This window comes from Saimiri boliviensis, chromosome X (genome assembly GCF_048565385.1).
Source record: "Saimiri boliviensis isolate mSaiBol1 chromosome X, mSaiBol1.pri, whole genome shotgun sequence".
In the NCBI taxonomy this organism is placed as follows: domain Eukaryota; kingdom Metazoa; phylum Chordata; class Mammalia; order Primates; family Cebidae; genus Saimiri; species Saimiri boliviensis.
The window spans coordinates 49,580,768-49,599,664 of record NC_133470.1 but is presented as its reverse complement, the minus strand read 5'-3'; the positions used below and the strand labels follow the sequence as shown (position 1 = coordinate 49,599,664).

The window sequence follows — 18,897 nt, the reverse complement described above, 5'->3', positions numbered from 1 at the left end:
CTGGCTGGTTATGAATATGTGCTTTATTTTGATTGTGAGACATGGATTCTTATAACCTCCAAGACCTGGAAAGAATCTTTTTTTTGAGTTGTCTCACTCTGTTGCCCAGGCTGGAGTACAGTGGTGCAATCTCAGCTCACTGCAACCTCCGCCTCCTGGGTTCAAGCAGTTCTCTGCCTCAGCCTCCTGAGTAGCTGGGATTACAGGCACCCGCCACCACACCTGGCTAAATTTGTATTTTTAGTAGAGTCTGGGTTTCACCATGTTGGCCAGGCTGGTCTTGAACTCCTGACCCCGTGATCCTGCCTCAGCCTCCCAAAGCACTGGGATTATAGGCGTGAGCCACTGCGCCTGGCCTCCTCTATTTTTTCTTTTTTTGAGGCAGAGTCTTGCTTTGTTGCTCAGGCTGGAGTACAGTGATATGATCTGGGCTGACTGCAGGCTCTGCCTCCTGGGTTCAAGTGATTCTCGTGCCTCAACCGCCTGAGTAGATGGGACTACAGGTGTGCACCAGCATGCTTGGCTTGTTTGTTTGTTTGTTTGTTTGTTTTTAATTTTTAGTAGAGGTGAATTTTTGCCATATTGGCTAGGCTGGTCTTGATAGCCTGGCCTCCCAAAGTGCTGGGATTACAGGTGTGAGCCGCCGCACCTGGCCCAGAAAGGATCTTTTATTTTGAGACAGAGTCTTGCTGTGTTGCCCAGGCTGGAGCACAGTGGTGTAATCATGGCTCATTGTAGCCTCTACCTTCTGGGCTCAAGCCATCCTCCTACCTCAGCCTCCCAATTATCTGGAACTGCAGATGTGTAACATATCCAGCTAATATTTAAATTTTTTATAGAGATGAAGTCTCCCTGTGTTGCCCAGACTGGTCTCAGACTCCTAGCCTCAGGCCAACCTCCTGTCTTAGCCTCCCAGAGTGCTGCCTCACCTTCCCAGAGTGCTGGGATTACAGGCATGAGACACCATGCCTAGTCTAGAAGGGATCTTAAAAGATAATTTATTCTGCCTTCAGTGTTCTTTTAGCATTATGGTTTCTTCACCAATTTTTATTTATTCTTTTATTACTATTAAATTGTTACTGAGATGAGGTCTTGCTCTGTTGCCCAGGCTGGAGTGCAGTGGTGCTGTCATTGCTCACTGAAGCCTCGACCTCTGGCTCAAGAAATCTACCTGCCTCAGCATCCTGAGGTGCTTGTGCTACAGGCACATGCCACCATATCTGGATGATTTTTTTTAAATTTTCATAGAGACAGGGTCTCACTATGTTGTCTAGGCTGGTATCAAACTCCTGGGCTCAAGCAATCTTGCTGCCTTAGCCTCCCAAAGTGCTGGGATTACAGGCGTGAGCCACTGCACCCGGCAAAAAATGTTAATATTATTAATACTGTTTGACTTTATATTTTGTTTTATTGACTTTCACTGTATTTCAATTTTAGAAATTTGTTCATCTTTTTCTTCATGAGTGATTATTATAGTTTAATATTATGCTTAGTAAGGTATTTCCCACTTCCCCTCCTGAAATTGTGGAAATACTCTGTATTTCCCCTCCCTTCCTCTTTCCCTCCCTCCTTTTTTCTTTTCTTTTCTTTTCTTTTCTTTCTTCTTTCTTTTTTGAGATAGGGTCTCTCTCTTTTACCCAGTCTAAAGTACATTGTTGCGATCTTGGCTCACTGCAGCCTTGAATTTCTGGGCTCAAGTGATCCTCCTGCCTCAGCCTTTTGAGTATCTGGGACTACAGGCATGCACCACCGTACCCAGCTAATTTTCTTTTTTTTTTTTTAAGAGAGAGAAGGTCTCCCTCTGTTACCCAGGCTTGTCTTGAACTTCTGGCCTCAAGCAGTACTCCTGCCTTGGCTTCCCAGAGTGCTGGGATTATGGACGTAAGCCACTGTGCCCAGTCTGCATTTCCCTACTCTTAATCTAAATTCCTTGTGAAACTTTACTTATACTAGTATAGAGTTTCTTGGCTCATCTTTATGGAGCCAGTGCCATTAAAATGCTTTCTGCATGATTTTCATTCAGACACATTCAGGAGGTGGTAAATCTTCAAACCCAGCAGAATAAGGAGCTGCAAGAACTCTATGAACGCCTTCGCTCAATTAAAGATAGCAAAACCCAATCTACAGAGATTCCTTTGCCACCTGCATCACCACGTCGACCAAGATCTTTCAAAAGCAAACTTCGAAGCCGCCCCCAGTCCTTGACTCATGTGGACAATGGCATAGTTGCTACAGGTAAATCACTCATAAAAGTAATTCTTTAAAAACCTAGTCCAAGATCAGCAAAATTAGAAAAATTATTATAATGCTATTTGTTTTTAATTAAGCTACAATAATTTAAAGAAATACATATTATTCTGAGATTCTTTTTTATGTTTTTGGTATTAAATGTCCTTTTATGTAATAACGATTAGGATACTTGGTAGATTGTGGAGAGAAGCTGAGTGTGGTTCATGCTTTTATTTGAGAAACAAGCAGCTGGAAGCCCAATACCCATTCCCACAATAATTTTTGAAATGTCAATGGGAACTTCTGGTCTAGCATTTAGAGTTTGTTGGAGAGTTTGTAGGTAACAAGATGATCTTAAAAATATACTTGGTTGGGCACGGTGGCTCACGCCTGTAATCCCAGCACTTTGGGAGGCTGAGGCGGACGGATTGCCTGAGGTCAGGAGTTCAAGACCAGCCTGGCTAACATGGGGAAACTCCATCTCTACTAAAAATACAAAAATTAGCTGGGCGTGGTGGCAGGTGCCTGTAATCCCAGCTACTCTGGAAGCTGAGGTGGGAGAATCATTTGAACTCAGGAGTGGGAGGTTGCAGTGAGCCTTAGATTGCACCATTGCACTCCAGCCTGGGTGACAAGAGCAAAACTCTGTCTCCAAAAAAAAAAAAAAAATATATATATATATATATATATATATATATATATATATATATACACACACACACACACACACATACACACACACCACACATTCTCTCTCTCTCTCTCTCTCTCTCTCTCTCTCTCTCTGTCTCTTACACATGATCCTGCCGGGCATGGTGTCTCATGGCTGTAATCCCAGCACTTTGAGAGGCCAAGGCGGGTGGATCACCTGAGGTCAGGAGTTTGAGACTAGCTTGACCAACATGGTGAAACCCCGTCTCTACCAAAATTACACAATTAGCTGGGGATGGTGGTGCATGCCTATATTCCCAACTACTTGGGAGGCTGAGGCAGGAGAATCACTTGTATTTATTTTTTGAGATGGAGTCTTGCTCTTGTCACCCAGGCTGGAATGCAATGGCATGATCTCGGCTCACTGCAACCTCCACCTCCTGGGTTCAAGCTATTCTCCTGCCTCAGCTTCCCAGGTAGCTGGGATTATAGGTGCCCGCCACCACACGCAGCAGATTTTCTATTTTTCGTGGAGTTGGGGTTTTACCATGTTGGCCAGATTGGTCTTGAACTCCTGACCCTCATGAGCCACCCACCTCGGCCTCCCAAAGTACTGGGATTACAGGCCTGTGCTACCACACCTGGCCAATTTTTATTAGTTATAAAAATATTAATAAAATATACTTCTTTAACTTTGAAAAAAAAGAGCATCAATCTTAACTAATAAAGAAGTTGTTAATCAGGTCAGGCCTCTTTGGTTATATGTGCATAGTCAAGGTGGGGGTTAAAGATGCATTGTAAGGACATATGTGATCTCTCCTATAGCCTTCAGAAGGAACACAGCCCTGGCAACATCTTGATTTTAGGCCAGTGAGACCCGTGTTGGACTTGTAACCTAGAGAACTGTGAGATCAATTTGTGTTGTTTGAAGCCACTAAGTTTGTGGTAATTAGTTACAACAACAATAGACAACTAATACAGAACTCAAGAACGGGAACTGTACTTGGATGATCTTGTAAAGACAGAACTAGACCTAGATTGAAGGCAGCTCTCGGGATTTAATAGCAGAAGTACACAAACCTTCAGTCTGATGCAGTACCACTAATAGCTGTACTTCTGTTTCATTCCCTAATGGCTTCTTTTTATGCATAGTTTGTGCTTTCCCAAAACTGGCTTTTAGATAACTTTGGTTTCTCATGATCCCAAAGCATTCTTTCACTTTCAGATCTTTATTAAACTGACCTTTGTCAGATTCCAGGGACAGATAATTTGACTGTCCCTGCTCATCTTTTTCATGCCAAAAAATGGGTCAGAGCCCATTGCCTGGCCTTTATTTGGACTGTTCTGCAGTCAGATGTCCACCTGTTTCTAAATAACCATGGCCAGAGAAATATGATCTCATGGTAGAAACATGTCTCTCAAGACTGTCTTTGGGATTCCTCAGCTTATTTTGTGTTATCATGTATGTACCACTGTTTGTTTATCCATTCTCCTGTTGGAGGACATTTGGGTTGTTTCCAGTTTGGGGTTTTACAAATAACACTCCCATAAATAGTCACATACAGCTTTGTGGGTGAACATAAGTTTTCAGATCGCTTGGATAAAATACCCAGAAATGAGATTGCTGCGTCATATGGTATGCGTATTTAACATATTTTAAAAACTAACAAACCATTTTTTCAAGCAGCTGTATCATTTTACATTCCATCAGCAATTGTGACACTTCTAGTTTCTCTGCATGCTCTTCAGCACTTGATAACTAGTATTCTTTTTTTAGCCAGTCTAATAGGTATATAATGATATAATGTGGTTATTTTCTTATAATTTTCATTCCCCTAATGGTTAGTGATGTTGAGCATTTTTTTCTTGTGCTTATTTGTGATCCGTATATTCTCTGTGGTGAAGTGTTTGTTCAAGTCTTTTGCTTTTTTTTTTTTTGTATCTTGTTTTATTTTTAAATGAAATTTTCATTGAGATAATTGTCAGTTTACAGGCAGTTAAATAATACAGAGGGATCCTGTGTACCCTTTACTCAATTTATCCCAAAGACAATAATTTTTGTCATTTTAGAAAATTAGGTTGTTTACATGTGGTTGATTTTTGAGAGTTTTTCTATATTTTTGATAAAAATTCTTTGTAGGATCTGTGATTTACGAATATATTCTTCGGGTCTGTAGCTTGTCTTTTCATTCTCTTAACAGTGTATTGGCAGAGCAAAAGTTTATCATTTTAATAAAATATACTTTATCAAATTTTAAAAATTATGATTTTGGTGTAATATTTAAGAACTCTGGCTAAACACAGGCCACAAAAATTTTCCTCTATGTTTTCTCCTAAAAGTTTTATAGTTTTATGTTTACAGTTAGATTTATGACACATTTTAAATTACTTTTTGTATAAGGTGTGAGGTTTTGGGTGAGGTTCTTTTTTGCATATGGTTATTCGATTATTACCATTTGTTGAAGAGATCGTCCTTTCTCCATTGAATAGCTTTTGTACCTTTGTGAAAAGTCAATTAGCCATATATGTGTGAATCTATTTCTGGACTCTTTATTCTGTTCTAATTAATCCATATGTCTGTCCTTTCACCAATACTACAGTATTTTGATTATTGTAGTTTTATAGCAGCTTTTAAAATTAGTATTGTTTAAATTAGGTATTATGTTTCCTGCAACTTTATTCTTTTTTCAAAATTGTTTTAGCTACTCTGCTTCCTCTTCCTTTTCATACAGATTTTAGAATCAGCTTGACTATATCTAAACAAATCCTGCTGTGATTTTGATTGGAATTACGTTAAATCTATATATCAATTTGGGGAGAGTTGATCTTTTTACTGTATTGAGTCTTCCAATCAATAAACATAGGATGGCTCTCCATTTTTTTGTCTTTTTTTTTTTTAATGTTTATTTTAGGCTCAGGGGTACATGTACAGGTTTGTGATATAGGTAAAGTGCATATCATGGGGGTTTGGTATACAGTTTATTTCTCCAGGTCTTCTTAAATATGTTTTATCTAATTTTTATAGTTTTCAGCTTACTATATGTATTTTGTTTTATTTATACCTAAGGATTTATTTTATTTCTACAGGGTTTCCAATCATACATTGCTTGAGAAATATGATTAATTTTTGTATATTGACCTTATAGCTGAAGATTTTGCTAAACTTATTTAATCTAGAAGTTTTCTTATAGATTCTTTGGGATTTTATGAGTAGGCAGTTATGTCATCTGTGAATATAGACTTTTTTGTTGCTCCCTTTTCAACCTTTATGCCTTTTATTTCTTCTTCTTCTTGTACTAGCTGAAACTGTGTATTGGACATCCTTACCTTCTTCTTATTCTTCCAAGGGGAAAGCCTTCTATCTTTTACCATAAATTATAATGTTAACTGTAAGTTTTTTGTAGATGCCCTGTATTAAGTTCAAGAAGTCTGTTGGGTTACAGTTTTCATCCTTTTGTTTTATATTTTAAAATTTTTGATATTATCTTTTTCTGGTTTGGTATCAGGGGAAAGCTGCCTTATAAATGACTTGGAAAGTAAGGATTTCTTTTGCTTCTTTACTTTTAATTTTTTTATTATAGTTTTATTGAGTTATATTTCACATATCATAACATTCACTCATTTAACTTACACAATTTACAGACTTGTGCAGCTATTACCAGAATTTGATTTTGGAATATTTTCAACATTCCACAAAAAAAATGTACATTTTCATAGTCAGCCCTCATTGTAACTCCTCCACCCAAACGCCCAACCACAGGCTCCAGGCAACCACAAATCTGTTTTCTGTTTCTACAGATTTGCCTATGCTGAAACATTTCGTATCAATACAGTTACACAATATGTGGTTTCGTGACTGGCTTCTTTTACTTATAATATTTTTGGGAGTCAAACATTTTATAACATATATCAGTACTTCATTTTTTATTGCTGTATAACATTAAAATGTATTTTTATCCATTAGAATACTTTCATCACCTCAAAAAGAAACCCCATTTCCATGAGTAGTGGTGTCCCCATTTATTCCCACTTCCCCCATCTTCCAGCCTTAACAATTATTAAAGTATTTTTTGTCTCTATAGATTTGCCTACTATTTTTTGGGAGGCCCAGGCAGGAGGATTGCTTGAGCCCAGGAGTTTGAGACCAGCTTGGGCAACAAAGTGAGACCCCCATCTCTATTAAAAAAAAAATTAGCCAGGCATGGGGGTGCACACCAGTAGTCCTAGCTACTCAGGAGGCTGAGACAGGAGGATTGCTTGAGCCTAGAAGATTGAGGCTGCAGTGAGCCCTGTTCATGCCATACACTCCAGCCTGGGCAATAGAGCAAGACCTGTCTCAAAAAAATTTAAAAATGGCCGGGTGCAGTGGCTCATACCTGTAATCCCAGCACTGTCGGAGGCCAAGGCAGGCAGAGCCCCTGAGGTCAGGAGTTCAAAAGCAGCCTTGCCAACATGGCAAAATGCTGTCTCTACTAAAAATATAAAAATTAGTCGGGCATGGTGGCATGTGCCTGTAATCCCAGCTACTAGGGAGGTGGAGGCAGGAGAATTGCTTGAACCTGGAAGGCGAAGGTTGCAGTAAGCCAAGATCATGCCACTGTACTACAGCCTGGGCAACAGAGCAAGACTCTGTCTCAATAAAATAAATAAAATAAAATAAAATATTTGCCTAATCTGGACAATTTATGTAAATGAAGTCACACATTATGTGGTCTTTTGTAACTTTTTTCACTTAGCATAGTATTTACAGTTTAACCATGTTGCAGCACGTATTGGTACTTCATTTATTTTTATTGCCAAATAATACTCCATTTATTCATCAGTGGTTGGACATTTGTGTTGTTAGTCTAGTTTTTTGCTATTACAAATAATGCTGCTATGAAGAGTTGTGTTTAAGTTTGTATGTGGACATATGTTTTCATTTCTGTTGGATAGCTATGTAGGGGTGGAATTGCTGAATGACATGGGAACGCTATGTTTAATCTTTTGAGGAATTACTGGCCTTTTTTCCAAAGTAGCTGCACTGTTTTACAGTCCTACCAGCAGGGCATGACAGTTCAACAACTCAACAATAAAAGATTTAAAAATCCAATTTTAAAATGGGCAAAAGAGCCGGGCGCGGTGGCTCACGCCTGTAATCCCAGCACTTTGAGAGGCTGAGGTGGGTGGATCACGAGGTCAAGAGATCGAGACCATCTTGGTCAACATGGTGAAACCCTGTCTCTACTAAAAATACAAAAATTAGCCGAGCATGGTGGCGCGTGCCTGTAATCCCAGCTCCTCAGGAGGCTGAGGCAGGAGAATTGCCTGAACCCAGGAGGCGAAGGTTGCAGTGAGGCGAGATTGTGCAATTGCACTCCAGCCTGGATAACAAAGAGTGAAACTCTGTTTCAAAAAAAAAAAAAAAAAAAAAAGGCAAAAGATTCAAATAGACATTTTTCTAAAGATGATATATGAATGACTGATAAATACATGAAAAGATGTTCCATAACATTAGTATCCTGAGTAACTGGTCATGTACCACCATGCCTGGCTAATTTTTATATTCTTAGTAGAGACAGAGTTTTGCCATGTTGGCAAGTCTGGTCTTGAACTACTGGCCTCATGTGATCCACCCGCCTCATCCTCCCAGCGTGCTGGGATTACAGGCATGAGCCACCACGCCCAGCCAGGTTGTCTTTAAATCTCTTTTAACAATCATTTTTAGTTTTTAGTGTACAAGTCTTACACTTTATTATTATTATTATTATTTTGAAATAAGGTCTCACTCTGTTGTACAGGGTTGAGTGTAGTGGTGTGATCATGGTTCACTGAAGCCTCGACCCCCTGGTCTTACTCAGGTGATCCTTCTGCCTCTGCCTCCCAAGTAGCTGGAACTACAGGCACATGCCACTTGCTATTGTTTTTTATTTGTTTTAGAAACAAGGTCTCCCTATGTTGCCCAGGCTCGTCTTGAACTCATGTATGCTTAAGAAAAGTGTGTATTCTGCTGTTGTTGGGTGGAATGTTCCCTATATGTCTGTTAGGCCTTATTGGTTTACAGGGCTGTTCAAGTTTTCTGTTTCTCTGTTGATCATCTGCCTAGTTCTATCACTTATTAAAAGTGGGTTATAGAAGTCTCTGACCATTGTTGAATTTCTCCCTTCAGTTCTGTCAATTTTGCTTTGTGTATTTTGGAACTCAGTTGTTAGTTGCAAATGTGTTTATAATTGTCATGTCTTCTTGATATTAATTTATATTTCTTTTTCTTTGGCTGAAGGAGAATTATTAATATTTCTCCAGAAAACTCAACAGTCTACATTTAACCCACCTTAATGGCAAATTCTTAAACCTTTGCCTTTTCCAGCTTGGCAATGTGAACCAGAGATTTTGGACCCAGGATATTGCCTCCCAAGTGACAGTGGATCTCATCCTGTCTGTCATTGTCATTGGTTCTGATAGCTTCCACCAGCTTAGCCAAAGCTCCTTTGTCTGCCAAGTTAACCTGTATGGAGATGACAGCCCACAAGTCTTCCTGTGGGCTAGGCATCCCAGTCTTCTCTTCTCTTTGTATTTTATGATGCAGCGTAGGCAGGAAGACAGCTGGAGCTCTATGAGATCCATGTCATGTGCAGTCATCATCAGCTGAGCTTTCTTGTTCTCCACCAAGGTGGTAACAGTGTTAACCCCTGCTCGAAGGCCTCTTAATGGAGACATCCTTCTGGCAACTTTCTTCTCAGTCTGGGCCAATGATCTCTGCTTCTTCTCTTGCGTTGTCTCTGGTCTGTACTTACAGGCCAGCTTAAGCAGTTGTGTAGCTATTTGGCAGTCCAAGGCCTGGGTTATTTGCAGGAGGCACTTTCAGCCACTTACAGAAGATAGATAGCTTCTTGCCGCTGCAACTTGATAAAGCAGGGCTGTTTGACAAAGTGGGTGAGGTCCCTTTAGGGCTGGATGTCCTGTCCAGTGCTAAAATTCTTAGGCCTTTTCTCAAACAGGATTCATCACCTTCTTGGCCTCCTGCTTCTTCACAATAGCAGGAGAGGGGGCTATCTTCTTCCACTTAGCCTTCATTCCTTTTGGCATTTTGGATGGCTAGAGGAGAGATTATTTCTGATATTAGTATAACAAACCAGCTTTCTTTTGGTTACTGCTTGCACGCCATATCTTTTTATATTCTTTTACTTGGAATATATTTGTGTCTTTAAATCAGAACTGTGTTTATTGTTATCATCATGTATAGTTAGATTATGTTTTTTATTCTGTCAATCTCTGTCATTTAAACCATTTCCTTTTAATGTAAGGTAGGATTTATGCCTGTCATTTTGTTCTTTGTTTTCTATATATTTTCAATTTTTTCTTTTTTTCCTCATCCTCTGACTCTCAGTATTCCTGCTTCTTTTATGTTAGATGTTTTGCAGTGTAACATTTAAATTCCATTGTTTCTTTATATGTATTATTATACTGTACTTTTTTTTTTTAGATGGAGTCTCGCTCTGTCACCTACGCTAGAGTGCAGTGGTGTGATCTTCGCTCACTGCAGCCTCCATATCCCAGGTTCAAGCGATTCTTCTGCCTCAGCCTCCCAAGAAGCTGGGACTACAGGTGCATGCCACCATACCCGGCTAATTTTTGTATTTTCAGTAGAGACAGGGTTTTGCCACATTGGCCAGGTTGGTTTCAAACTCCTGACTTCAGGTGATCCACCCACCTCAGCCTCCCAGAGTGCTGGGATTACAGGCGTGAGCCACTGCACCTGACCTATTATATTACACTTTTCATTTTTCTTCTTTTTGAGACAGGGTCTCACCCTGTCACCCAGGCTGGAGTGCAGTGGTGCGACCACACAGCTCACTACAACCTCAACCTCCCACGTCAGCCTCCTGAGTAGCCGGGACCACAGGCACATGCTACCATGCCCAGCTAATTTAAAAAAATTTCTTTTCAATACAGGCTTTCACTGTATTGTCCAGGCTGGCCTCGAATTCCTGGGCTTAAGCGATCCTCCTACTCAGCCTCCCAAATTGCTGGATTACAGGTGTGAGTGAAGTACCTAGCCCTATATTATTCTTTTCTTATTATATTTTTTAGTTCTTTTCTTATGGTATCTACAATGAGCTTCTTAATTTAAAAGCAATCTAGTTCAGTTTTTTTTAGGTTTTGTTTTTTGTTTTGGGGTGTTTGTTTGCTTGTTTTTCAGATGGAGTTTTGCTCTTATCACCCAGGCTGGAGTGCAATGTTGCAACCTTGGCTGACTGCAACCTCCACCTCCCAGGTTCAAGCCATTTTCCTGCCTCAGCCTCCCGAGTAGCTGGGATTACAGGATCTGCCACCATGTGCAGCTAATTTTTCTATTTTTAGTAGAGACAAGGTTTCACCATGTTAGCCAGGCTGGTCTCGAACACCTGATGTCAGGTGATCCACCTGCCTCAGCCTCCCAAACTGCTGGGATTACAGGAGTGAACCACTGCACCTGGCCATGTTTTTGTTTGTTTGTTTGTTTGTTTGTTTGTTTTGAGATGAGGTCTTGCTCCGTTGCCCAAGCTCGAGTTCAGTGGCACGATCTCGGCTCACTGCAACCTCTGCTTCTGGGTTCAAGTGATTCTCCTGCCTCAGCCTCCGGAGTAGCTGGGATTTTTTTTTTTTTTTTTTTTTTTTTGAATTTTTAGTAGAGATGGGATTTCACCATGTTTGCCAGGCTGGTCTTGAACTCCTGGCCTCAGGTGATCCGCCCACCTCAGCCTCCCAAAATGCTGGGATTATAGGCATGAGCCACCTTGCTTGGCCTCTAGTTCAGTTGAATACTAACTTAGCTTCAGTGATAACACAAAATATTTTTCCGTATGTGTGCGATATACACACGTAAACACATATTCCCTCACAACTTCTTTGTACGATTATTGTTATACACATCTTTACATGTTCTAAGCTCATTGACACAATTTTATCGTTATTGCTTTATGCAGTTGACTTTGAAACCAGATAGAAGTAAAAAGTTGTAAATATAAAGTACATTTATATTGAATATTATACTTTCCTATGTAGTTCCCTTCAGCAGTGTGCTTCATTTCTTCATGTGGATTTGAGTTACTATCTAGCATTCTTTTATTTCATCCTGAAGGACTCACTTTAATATTTCTTGTAAGTTAGGTCAGCTAGCAATGAATTTCCAGGTTTTTTTATTAGCAGTGTTTCTATTTTTAATTTTTTTCCATTTATGGAATTTGTTTTTTAAAAACAAGGACATAGAGAACTAGCTTAAATTGGATCAAAGGCTGTTGAAGAGCCTGATATAATTCAACTTAAAAACCATAAAATATGAAAAAGCATGCCTGTGTTTTGTTTGGTGACTAGAAAATAAGAAGGAGATTTTGGTGATTTCCAGTTCAAGTGTGTCACTGCTGTGACAGCTTCCAGCTCACAGAAACATCTGGTATTCTTAATACCTCCTATTCTGACCCAGGTTAAATTTCTTTAATTATGTACAACAAGTAGAATCCTATTATAATAGGAACTCTAAAATGGCTAGCTATTTAAAACTCTTTATGAAAATAGATGCTTCCTTTTCTGCCATAAAGTTGATAGAAAAAATACTGAAAAGTACAAAATTGAAAAAAAAAATATTTTGCCTAATAAGTCTACTAATAAAGTTTTATTTTATGCAATAAGACACCTAAAGATGTGAAAAGGCAAAATCATTCTTGTAAAAGAAATCAAAACCATTTGGACTTAGACTTTCTAGGATTTGGGGAAATAATGTAAAATAATAAAGACTTCATTCCAGTCTTTTTCATTTTGTTTTTGAGACAGGGTCTCACTCTGTCGCTCAGGCTGAAATGCAGTGGCGCCATCACAGCTCACTGCAGCCTTGACCTCTTGGGCTCAACTGATCCTCCCACCTCAGCCTTCCAAGTAGCTGAGAATATAAGTACACACTACTATGTCCAGCTAATTTGTTTTTGTTTTTTTTTTTTTAATAGCGATGGGGTCTCCTTATGTTGCCCAAGCTGGTCTCCAGCTTCTGAGCTCAAGTCATGTGCCTGCCTCGGCCTCCCAAAGTGCTGGGATTACAGGTATGAGCCACGGCGCCTGGCCCATTTCAATCTTAACAAAAGCAGAATTCAAAACAGTGGCATATTCAGGAAAGGTCTTATTCTAAAAATGCTTGGAAATTCAGATTTTTTAGTATTCTTTGTATTCTAGTCGTCAAGAAGAACTAGTTAGAGTGAACACTGAAAGCATAAAGTTCATTTTGCATGTTCCCAAGAATTAGCCATCTTTCGTTTTTCACATCTTTTTCACAACAAATATTTCGCTTTTGATACTTAACATTAGGTTTCTGAAATAAAGAATAGGTAAACAAAAGAATAAATCTAGAGGCATGGCTACTTTACTGTTATAACTGGTTATTTCCAAATCTCAGTCGTATTTGACCGATTCACTTCTCTCCTGGTATATAGACTAGCTTTTGTCCACCTTTGAACTCTCGCAACTGGACAGTTGGCTCTCAAAAGACAGTGCAGTTTGGTGCTCTTAACTCTATTACATAGTTTTCACAAGACACACTTCTTTTTCTATAGATTAAAATTCACCTACAGAAAACTGTTACTCATTTTCTTAAAACATAACAATCCCCAACTACTTGCAGAGTATGATGTCTAACCTTCTTCAAGGAGTTTATAGCACAGGGTTGTGTGTGGGTCTCCTTCACATTTTTTTTTGTTTGTTTTCTTTTCTTTTTGGAGATGGAGTCTTAAGGCTGGAGTGCAGTGGCACTGTCTTGGCTCACTGCAACCTCCGCCTCCCAGGTTCAAGTGATTCTCCTGCCTCAGCCTCCCAAGTAACTGGGATTACAGGCGCCCGCCACTATCCCTGGCTAATTTTTATGTTTCTAGTAGAAATGCGGTGCCACCATGTTGGCCAGGCTGGTCTCGATTTCCTGACCTCAAGTGATCTGCGTGCTTCAGCCTCCCAAAGTGTTGTGATTACAGGTGTGAGCCACCACACCCGACCAGGTCGCCTTCATTTTTGAAAGATTGAGGTGAATTCTTCTTTGATAGTCTTACTCTTTCAACACTTTGACAGTGTCATCCCATTGTCTTTTGGCCTTTATGGTTTCTGATGAGAAGTCAGCTCTTAATTTTATTGAGATCCCTTATACATGACAAGTCTATTTTTTGTCTTCTTTAAAGATTTTCTTTTTGTCTGATTTTCATCAATTTGATTATGAGTGTCTAGATATGGATCTCATTGAATTTAGTTATAATTCACTGAGCTCGGATGTGTAGATTAATATCTGTCATCCAATTTTGGAAATTTGAAGTTATTATTTATTCTGATATTTTTTTCTGCCCCTTTCTTTTCTATTTTTAGAACTCCTATTATGCATATTTTGTCATGCTTGATGATGTCCAACAGGTCTGTGAGGCTCTTTGATTTTTTTTTTAACTTTTTAAATTTTTTATTTTTATTTATGAGACAGAGTCTGGCTTTGTCACCCAGGCTAGAGTACAGTGATATAATCTTGGCTCATTGCACCCTCTGCTTCCCGGGTTCACATAATTCTCATGCCTCAGCCCCCCAGGTAGCTGGGATTATAGCCACGTGCCACCACACCTGGCTAATTTTTTTATTTTTAGTAGAGACAAGGTTTTACCATGTTGCCCAGGCTGGTCTTGAACTCCTGACCTCAAGCGATCCGCCCATCTTGGCCTCCCATAGTGCTGGGATTACAGGCATAGCTACCACACCCAGCCTCTTTCATTTTTTTTTTTAGTTCATTTTTCTTTCTGTTCTTCAGAGTGGATTTCTTCATTAACCTGTTTTCTTGTTGGCTGATTATTCCTTTTTCCTGTTAAATCTCTTAATGGGCCCTTCTATTTAATTTTTCTCTTCAGGTACTATACTTTTAAACTCCAGAATTTGTTTTTTAAAAACAACTTCCATCTCTAGTCTCTATTTGGTGAGATATTGCTGTCACACTTTCCTGAAATTTTTTTAGGCGAAATTTCCTTAAGTTCGAATATACAGTTTGTCCCTTGGTATATGTGGGGATAGGTTCCAGGACTCCTGTGTATGCCAAAATTCACACAGTCGAGTTCCACAGGTGGCCCCGAGGAATGCACAGGTAGTCAAAATGTCAGCCCTCCATATATGCAGGTTTCACATCCCAGAATACTATATTTTTGATCCATATTTGGTTGAAAACAATCCACATATAAGTGGACCTATACAGTTCAAACCTGTTTTGTTCAAGGTTCAACTGTATTTATAATAGCTGATATAAAAGCTTTTTCTTTTTTTTTTTTTTTTTCTTTTCTTTTTTTTTTTTTTTGAGACAGAGTTTCGCTCTTGTTACCCAGGCTGGAGTGCAATGACGTGATCTCGGCTCACCGCAACCTCCGCCTCCTGGGTTCAGGCAATTCTCCTGCCTCAGCCTCCTGAGTAGCTGGGATTACAGGCACGTGCCACCATGCCCAGCTAATGTTTTGTATTTTTAGTAGAGATGGGGTTTCACCATGTTGACCAGGATAGTCTCGATCTCTCGACCTCGTGATCCCCCTGCCTCGGCCTCTCAAAATGCTGGGATTACAAGCGTGAGCCACTGCACCCGGCCAGCTTTTTCTCCTAAGTCCAAAATATAGGCCCCTCCAGGATGTTTTTGTTGGCTCCCCTTTATTCCTGCATATATATCATACTTTTCTGTTTCTTTGCATGTCTCTTAATTTGGTGGTGCAAACTGGACATTTTAAATAGTATATTAAACAACTTTAGTATCAGATTCTTCTACCCCACAAAGATTGTTGTTGTTTTTCTAGTTGCTAATTATTTAGTGATTTTCCTGGACAAATTTTACATTCCCTGTAGTGTATGGCCATTGAATTCCCTGCTAGATTTTCTTTTTCAAAGAGACATGGTCGATGTTTCGACTTGCAGGGTGTTTAATTGTCGCCAAGCGGGACTTACTGCAAGCTATCAAATCTGAGGTCTTGTTTTTTTGAGTCGAAAGAAATTTTTCTTCTGACGTGACAGGGCTTTGTTTGGTGGTAAAAAGGGTACCAGACGCCTCTCATTCTACTGCCACTGGAGGGCGCATTTCTCAGCTCTTGCTCTGCAAACCTGCTGAAAGGAATTCCTAGATCTGAACACCAGCGTTTGACATTGTGCAGCAAAGAAATGGTTATGGAGAATCCAGTCCGCTGCTTGTGGGGCGGGAGTTTGTGAGGCAATGTTATACTTTGCTGAATAAAGCTCCAGAATATTTACACGGGTTTTATGGCAGGAATTATTCCTATGTTCATGGTAGAGTAGATGCTAGTGGAAACCCCCAGGAAGCTGTTTATGGCCAAAATGATATACACCACTAAGTATTATCTCTGAACTTCAGTGAATGTCATACTAAAAGTCATCATGTGGGTGCTCATGCAACCTTGAGTGATGGAGTAGCTGTCCAGGTCATGGATTTGCTAACAGTAGAAAAACGGAAAGGAAGTTTATGCCAGCCTTTGTTCTGGCTCCTGAAGGATCTGTTCCAAATAAATTTCATGTTCACAATGATATGTTTCGTGATGAAGAGGAAGTGTTCAGTGATTCTGAGCCTGAACTTGATGAAGAAGATGAAGTAGAAGAGGAACAAAAAGAAAGACAACCATCTCCTGAACCTGTGCAAGAAAATGCAAACAGTGGTTACTATGAAGCTCACCCTGTGACTAATGGCATAGAGGAGCCTGTGGAAGAATCCTCTCATGAACCTGAACCTGCGCCAGAATCTGAAATAAAGACAGCAGAGCTGAAACCACAAGTGGAGAAGAATTTAGAAGAATTAGAGGAGAAGTCTACTCCTCCTCCTCCAGCAGAACCTGTTTCTCTGCCACAGGAACCACCAAAGCTAAGAGTTGAAGCTAAACCAGAAGTTCAATCCCAGCCACCTCCTGTGCGTGAACAGTGACCTAGACAACGACCTACTTTCCCCACTAGAGGACCGAGACCAGGCAGAGGAATACGGAACTGAATGACTCTGACAACCATAGAATAATTCACTATCCAGATAGTCATCAACTTTTTGTTGGTAACTTGCCACATGATATTGATGAAAATGAACTGGAAGAATTCTTCATGAGTTTTGGAAACGTTGTGGAACTTCATATCAATACCAAGGGTGTTGGGGGAAAGCTTCCAAATTTTGGTTTTGTGGTTCTTGATGACTCTGAACCAGTTCAGAGAATCTTAATTGCGAAACTGATTATGTTTCGAGGGGAAGTAGTTTAAATGTGAAAGAAAAATAAACGAGCTACAAGAGAGCGAGAAACCAGAGGTGGTGGTGATGATTGCAGGATTATTAGGCGCAATGATCAAGATCCTGGTGGTCCACGTGGAATTGTGGGTGGCAGAATGATGCATGAGCGTGATGGAAGAGGACCTCCTCCACGGGATGGCATGGCGCAGAAAGTTGGCTCTGGAAGAGGAACCAGGCAAACAGAAGGCTGCATCACAGGACAGCGTCGCTGAAGCTCCACTGTAGGCAAAGTCTTGGCAGTGGTACAATATTCATCGTGTTTGCATTCTTGTTAATTTTTTTTTTTTTTTTTGGCTTTGGAATGTGACACAGCCTTTTTGATAATTTCTTTGATGTGAAAAGCATCTTTTAGTTGTCAGTTAAACTGAGGTGGACATGATTTCCCCAATTTCACAACGGGATTCACATTGTTAACTTATAAATCTAGACTTGGAGAATTAAGGACTGAGAAATGACCATATCTTAAACTATCCACGACAAAGTGAACTTAAAAGGACATGCCAACTGAATTCAGGTCCTTTGAGTCAAAAAAAAAAAAAAAAATCTGCTGCTGCACATTTTAAGTGTTACTGTTTCTGCCTGTTAATGTTGGGAACACAAATAGTGCAATTTGTGCAGTTGGAGAATCCTGCCTTTTTTCTTGGCTCCCCCCAAAAATATAAACCAATAGAAACTTGTTATGCACTCATCAAAATGCACGAATGGGTACTCTGAACTTATTAACATTGACATCTGCAACAGGTGGCAACAGGGACAAAATCTTTTTTTTTTTTATTGCATTTTAGGTTTTAGGGTACATGTGAAGAACATGCAAGATTGTTGCATAGGTACACACATGGCAGTGTGGTTTGCTGCCTTCCGTCCCCTCGCCTGTATCTTTCATCTCCTTTTCCAGTAGAGATTAGTGTGTGAAATGATGAGGGCACTTTATCTGCTTGCTGTGACCAGCGTGTGTACACATAAACCTTAACGAGACTACAAGTCTATCCTAGAAGGAAATCATTTTAGTTACGAACTAAATAACAAAAATTAGAACTTCAAATGTCATGGTCTTGACTATTAGACCAGACTTAGTAGCTCCATATCTAAGATTTTTCTACCTGCCCCTCTTCAGTACAGGGTTGGCTGTCTGCTCAACACACTCCCCTTTTTCCTTTAAGCTGTGTACAGTGATAATTGTCTTTACTGTATTTTCATTCTCTGGTAATATAAGCATGATGGTGCTGTCTATTAATATATCATTCCAGTCTTGCTGGTAATTTTGTATAGTGTCTGAATTGCTGTGCTGCAAAGGCAAACAGCTGCAGTATGTTGAAAAATCATCAAAATGTATAAAAATTGCAGTTTCTTTAAAATAAAAATTTAAAAATGGTCTTGCTCTATTGCCCAGGCAGGAGTGTAGTGGCATGATCTAGGTCACTGCAGCCTCAAACTCCTGGGCTCAAGCAATCCTCCCACCTCAGCTTCCCTAGTAACTGGGACTAGAGATGCATGCCACAACACATGGCTAATTTTTAAAAGTTTTGTAAAGATGGGGTCTTGCTGTGTTGTCCAGGCTGGTCTCCAACTCCTGACCTCAAGAGATCCTCTTGCCTCAGCCTCCCAAATTTCTGGGATTACAGGTATGAGTCACCACACCTGGCCTCCCTGCTGGATTTGTTTTTATTTATTTATTTTTAATTTTTAAGCCTGGTTTCCCAAGGTTCACACCTGGGCCCTGCCTCTGAGGTTCAAGTGATTCT

The 18,897-nt window shown here is 39.9% G+C and overlaps 1 protein-coding gene and 1 pseudogene across 4 annotated transcripts in view; both read left to right on the top strand.

The window, feature by feature from the left end:
- The window catches only part of WNK3 (WNK lysine deficient protein kinase 3), a 183,848-nt gene that overhangs the window by 140,490 nt on the left and 24,461 nt on the right, over nt 1–18,897 (top strand). For 2 of the 4 annotated variants that reach the window (XM_074392314.1, XM_074392312.1), the window contains exons 21-22: nt 2,024–2,235; nt 12,840–12,932. In XM_074392314.1, coding sequence (XP_074248415.1) covers nt 2,024–2,235; nt 12,840–12,932 — 305 coding nt within the window. The remainder of the gene's footprint in view (nt 1–2,023; nt 2,236–12,839; nt 12,933–18,897) is intronic. The other 2 variants (XM_074392315.1, XM_074392313.1) reach the window with 1 other exon arrangement.
- LOC101038119 (ras GTPase-activating protein-binding protein 2 pseudogene) lies at nt 14,935–17,657 on the top strand (annotated as a pseudogene).